We start from the raw sequence: 5,250 nt of genomic DNA, 5'->3' as shown, positions 1-5,250 counted from the left end.
TTTCGATGGTTAATCAGAACCAAAAACACTATTTTTAGCTTTACTAAATTCTCAAGCACTACAAATCTACGAACAGCTAGTTTTGCTGAATTAATCTTGCCATGATAATTGAAAGCCATAAGCATGAATTAATCATATTCTGTCGTTAAACGCAAAAAAAAAAAAAAAAAAAAAAAACACACACACACACACATAAAATTATTTTGTTTTAAATTTTATTAAATATATATGATTAATAACCCCAATAAACCATTGAATATTAAACATGATTGTAAAGAATTTGCCACTGATCCGACTTGTTCCGTTTCTTACAATTCAAAACAAAATATACACCAATTTCCGATTCTTTTTAGACAAAGAATGTCTATTTTCGCATTTCTCTCTCTTAATCAACATCGAATGAAATATTAAATGGCTAGGACAAAACTAAAGAAAAAGGTTGAAGTTATTCGGAAACCCTATTCCAAGTTGGTGTAGAACTGGAGCTTGCTGGTGGAGTTGAAACAAACATACTCTTCATCCGCATGCTTACTTTCGGGTTTTTGTTTTAGAATTAAATGGATTAACAAATGTTTTAGGGTCTGGAGGTTGATTCAAACACTCGTGGATATAAAAGAAAAAAAATGATTAAAATACTTATCTCCAACAAAAAATATTTTGTCATTTTGTACCAATTTTGCCTCTATATTTTTTAAAATTTCAATTTCATGAATGTATTTTCATTTTCATAACCTCCATAGTGTCTATTATTAATAGGTGTTAACAAATAACTAATACAAATGAGCCTAAGATTTAGGTGTGTCCATGTGAGACGCAACAATAATAAAAAGTATTGCAACACAATAATTATATATGCTTATTTAAGTGAGGCATAGTTGAAAAGTAGCTTTTACCTACCATAATAATAACGAAAGTCAATTAATAGCACCCTTGTTAAATAAATGTGTAATTTTATTATAATTTTTTTAATTTCGATATATTTTAGACCTCTCTGCCTTGCTCAACTAAAAAGATTGGAGTTCCAATGATGTAAAAAATAATTTTAAAATTACATTACACTCCAAAATATATATTATATATATATATATATATTTTTTTCTTTCTACAGTGACCTCACAAAGGCCTACAGGTAGTAGGGTGGGCTATTGGCATCATCTCTAGTGGTTTTGAATGGTTAATTCAAACAAAATAAAGAACCTATTAGACTTTTTAAATGACATTATCCAAAAAAAACTAAAATGTAAAGTTAGAAAATAAGATAATAGACTCGAACAGCAACGTAAACCTACCAAATTGAACCTAATTAAATTGATTAAGATACTAATAACTTACGAAATATACCAAATTGAACCTTTGAACCTAACTAAATTGATTAAGATACTAATAACTTACCTCATTCTTTTAGGTTGAATGTTCAAATGTCTTATTCCGTCTTTTATGTAATAAAAAAGAAAAAAGTGAAGACCTATGTAAGAATTACAGAAATAGTGATAATTAAGGAAAAATCAAAAGTTTCTCATATTTATAAGCTTTTCTGGATCTAATGGAAAACCCTAGTACTGGAACTAGATGAATAAAATAGTTTCCTTTTTTCCCCTTTAAATTGCGGATCAGTTCACAGCTACTCTAACCTCATACAATGCCACAAACCAAAATTTTCTTTCAATGGTTAGTCAAAACAGAACCAACAACAGGAGCAAACAGTAACTGTTTTTGCTTTACTCAATTCTCTGAGCATTACAAATCTACAAACGGCTAGTTTTCTTGGATTAACGACTCTATCTCGCTATGAGAATTGAAAGCAAGAAGCATGAATTAACAAGATGGATCACTGCAAGTGTAACTAACCATAATTGAACTCATTACAGATCCTGAGGGCAGGAGCCATGATGGGACTCGCACGATGGCTGAAGGCGGTTTCATTCATAACCAAGCTTGAACTTTGAAACCACGTTTCATGTCCTAACTTCTAAGAAGATAACAATCGTGAGGCAAGTTTTGCAGTTTGAATGGTTGTTTAAAACCAATATGAAGTGCTGAAATCCCTTAGCTTCCTAAGATGTCTCTCCATATCTAGTCTAGTTTTGGTCCACTCCTCCTTCTCTATCACTGTGGTTGGATCATCTCGTTCGCTCTGGATAACATCGAGATAAACAGAGGATTAGGCAATAAACAGAGCAGAGAATGCTTATAATGAAATCTGGTAGATAAGAAACAGATACCGAATGAATGATCTTGAACGAGTTCCCATTATCGCGAACTACAAGTAAGTCACTTCTCCTGTCCCTATCTCTTCCTCCTGGAACTGTAACCTATATAAGGACAAAAAAAAGTATTTGAATCCGTTTTAGTAAATAGGAAGCAGCCCTAAAACTAATATTGGACCTTGAAGTTTAGAATTACTGGAACCATGCAATGTGAGAAATGATTTTGTGCACAACACGAAAAAAGGGTCTTACCAAGACTTTTGCCCTGGTGATCGACTTGGTTTTTGAATCAATTACATATATTTCCTCAAAATCTAGGACAAATTCTGGGTCACGCAGCCTTCGGTTTCTGAAGTGCTTCGTCAAGAAAACCTGCAAAAGAGAAATGCATCGCTCATACAGTCTTACATTCAACATTGTTCCCGTCCTGGAGAGATAACAAAAGCACGTTCACAAGCACAAGAAACTTGAATTCCAAATGCTGGTTATCTACAAACAGCATTTCTCATGTCCATACCAGCTAGTTCTACTTTTATGCTCAGCGGCGAACCTCGTCCTCTCATTTACAGAGAAATTTCAACTATTGGAAGTGCTATGCTAAATATGCTCTCAATTAGAAGTTCAACAAACCTACAGATCCAATACCTATAATCTTCAAATCTTCAATATGCAGAAATGCAGGAAGTAGAATCCCAAAACTCCCGACTTGGATAAATGAAATAAAAAGTGGCCCCGTTGTCAATGAATTGATTGTTGATTTATTCATGTTTGACATTGTTCACTTTCTCTAGAAATTTAAGTAACAGAGAGAACAAACACCAGAATTCTGAGTCCACCCTTACCTTAAGAACCTCCTTCTCAGACTTATATAATGGATCCCGAGGTGCATCAATGGGTGGTTCTGTGACATTGTAGCATCCATAATCACTCTGAGCACATCTAATATACTGCATTTGTGAAGAAAAGTAAGATCATATACTGCTGAAATATAATCAAGCCATGTGCCTAAAAAGAAACTTAATATAGCTTTAAATTCTACTGTGTTTCCTGAGTTTTCATACCTTTGCATAACATACTATTTAATCCCTACTGTCAATTTTTCAACAGTCGTTCAACAAGGACCCAAGAAACCAAATATACAACCTATTACATATGGCTTAAACACTTGCTAAGATAAATGAACAAAAGTTGTCAGAATTCTGTTGAATGATCTATTCAAAATTAACGACAATGGTTAAAATGGTTTTTTATCCCAAAATTTTGACTGTTTTGCATATTTTCATATGTAAATGCAAAGAAAGAACAGTAGCACCTTCTGAGGCATTGGAGCAAGAACTTTGGGGATGGCATAAACATCAGTGTCTGGAGGAGTAACATACATCTACAGCCAAGATACACATCAAATTAATTTGAGAGAACGCAAATTGAAATGAAGAAAGGTAGGACAGCCGCTCACCTCTCTGAAATCATAGACATCGTTGTCTGGATCCGGCGGCTTCCTGATGAAGAAATCACAGTGCAACAAGCTAATCTTATGAAACTCATCCTCATTTATCCTGTAATCCACAATCATCTCCGAATCCCACCCCTGTGTCGACACAAAACTTTTGCTCTGCACAATCGAAATATTCTCGTCAACGACAGCGTCAGAACTCGCCGCCGCGACCGCGGCCGCGGCTAGAGGATCGTACTCAATGTCGAAGTCCTTTTTGTTGTCGACTTCCTCCATTTCCTCGTCGTCCATGTCGTAGTCATCGGGGCCGCCGCTATCGCCATCTCCGTCGTCGGAGAATACTCGGAAAGGATTTCTTCTAGGGACGAAGAGAGTGGTCGCGGAGGGAGTCGATTTCCGATAGGGCAAGCTTGGGAGATGGGAAATAGAGCTTCCGGCTGAGATGGAGGGGGCTCGGAGCTTGTGGATTATGGCCGGCGGCGACGGCGAGGAGAGGAGGAAGACGGTAGAGTTCATGGAGTTTTGTAATGGAGTCTGAGTGAACTGTGAAGTGGCCGCCGGACCATTCGAAGGCTCTGGAGGCGCGGATTGAGTTGTTTATGGATAATGTTAAAAATGTAATACTAAAATAATTATATAATTATCTTAATTAAAATTTTCTTTTATAGGTATATATATATATCCACTTTCAATTTAAGTCTTCCTAACCTTTTCCTAGTGAAAATAAATTTTTCTTTTTGTTCATGTTAGCCTGATAAAATAGAAGTTGAATCGTATCAAAATTAATTATAGAAACGATGTTTGAGAAAATTGTAAGATCACGATCGAACTATTTGAGGGAGTCACAATAATTTTTTTTTCTTTGTCAATTTTCATTTTCAATAGGTTACGATCATGATATGAAAATTTTCATACGAACAAATAGGTGAACCATAAACTTTGTCCTTTCGATATTTAATCAGTATCAGAACGCAGTGAGAGTGAGAAAGAACAAACAAGGGTGAGTGAGATCAAGAGTAGGAACGAGCATGGGTGAGTAGAAGTGAGGACTATATTGATGAGAGAGAGAGTGAACTTTATTTTTAGTATGTCAAGCATGTAATTGTACGTTTTTTTATTATTGATGTCGAAATCTGTCTAAGTCTCGTTGATACCTTGTTATAATCCATACGAGCTAGTCCATAACGGTCTCTTCTAAGAGACCTGCAAAAATAGGTAGAGTATTATGACGTTCAAGTTAGTTTATAATCTGAGCTATACATATCGTATTTAGACAAATTCTCATACATGATCTAATAAAGCGTGGGTGTATTCCGCGCCACGGCTCACTTTTCCCACCCAAGGACTTCGTGGTGCTTCCTTCCCTCAGTGATCAGCTTCCAACAGTTGGCATCTCCACCTCCAACCCATATTATAAGGAATAGCTAGAAATCACCCTAAACCCAATAAATATAACAAACTATTTTGATCTAAAAATAATAAATTGTTTTAATTGTTTTTTGAAATAAAATTTGCGATAATATAGTTTTTTTTATGCTGACAAGAAATGAAAATAAAATAATAATTTTTTTGAGCAGATAAAGTATTAAA

General features: G+C 35.0%; 1 protein-coding gene across 1 annotated transcript; it reads right to left on the bottom strand.

Moving 5' to 3' along the window:
• Positions 1-1,698: 1,698 nt before the first annotated feature.
• PTAC6 (plastid transcriptionally active 6) lies at positions 1,699-4,273 on the bottom strand. The gene is made up of 6 exons (XM_022283705.2): positions 3,664-4,273; positions 3,520-3,588; positions 3,050-3,154; positions 2,460-2,579; positions 2,223-2,312; positions 1,699-2,134 (listed from the first exon to the last, which is right to left on the bottom strand). Exons 1-6 carry the CDS (start codon positions 4,174-4,176, stop codon positions 2,018-2,020), a joined length of 1,014 nt encoding a protein of 337 aa, XP_022139397.2. The 5' UTR covers positions 4,177-4,273; the 3' UTR covers positions 1,699-2,017.
• Positions 4,274-5,250: the final 977 nt, after the last annotated feature.

The sequence above is a fragment of the Momordica charantia genome (assembly GCF_013281855.1).
Source record: "Momordica charantia cultivar OHB3-1 chromosome 11 unlocalized genomic scaffold, Mcharantia_2.0 BLBB01000011.1, whole genome shotgun sequence".
NCBI classification, from domain to species: Eukaryota; Viridiplantae; Streptophyta; class Magnoliopsida; order Cucurbitales; family Cucurbitaceae; genus Momordica; species Momordica charantia.
This window is presented reverse-complemented; position numbering and strand designations above follow the sequence as displayed.

What these genes read in the sequence shown, in the direction of transcription:
- PTAC6 (XM_022283705.2), bottom strand. Translation starts at nt 4,176, where the DNA reads ATGAACTCTACCGTCTTCCTCCTCTCCTCGCCGTCGCCGCCGGCCATA. An exon ending in CTGAGAAGGAGGTTCTTAAG is followed by an intron (nt 2,580 to 3,049) that starts GTAAGGGTGGAC and finishes TCTCTTTTGCAG; the next exon opens with GTTTTCTTGACGAAGCACTT. An exon ending in CGTTCAAGATCATTCATTCG is followed by an intron (nt 2,135 to 2,222) that starts GTATCTGTTTCT and finishes GATGTTATCCAG; the next exon opens with AGCGAACGAGATGATCCAAC.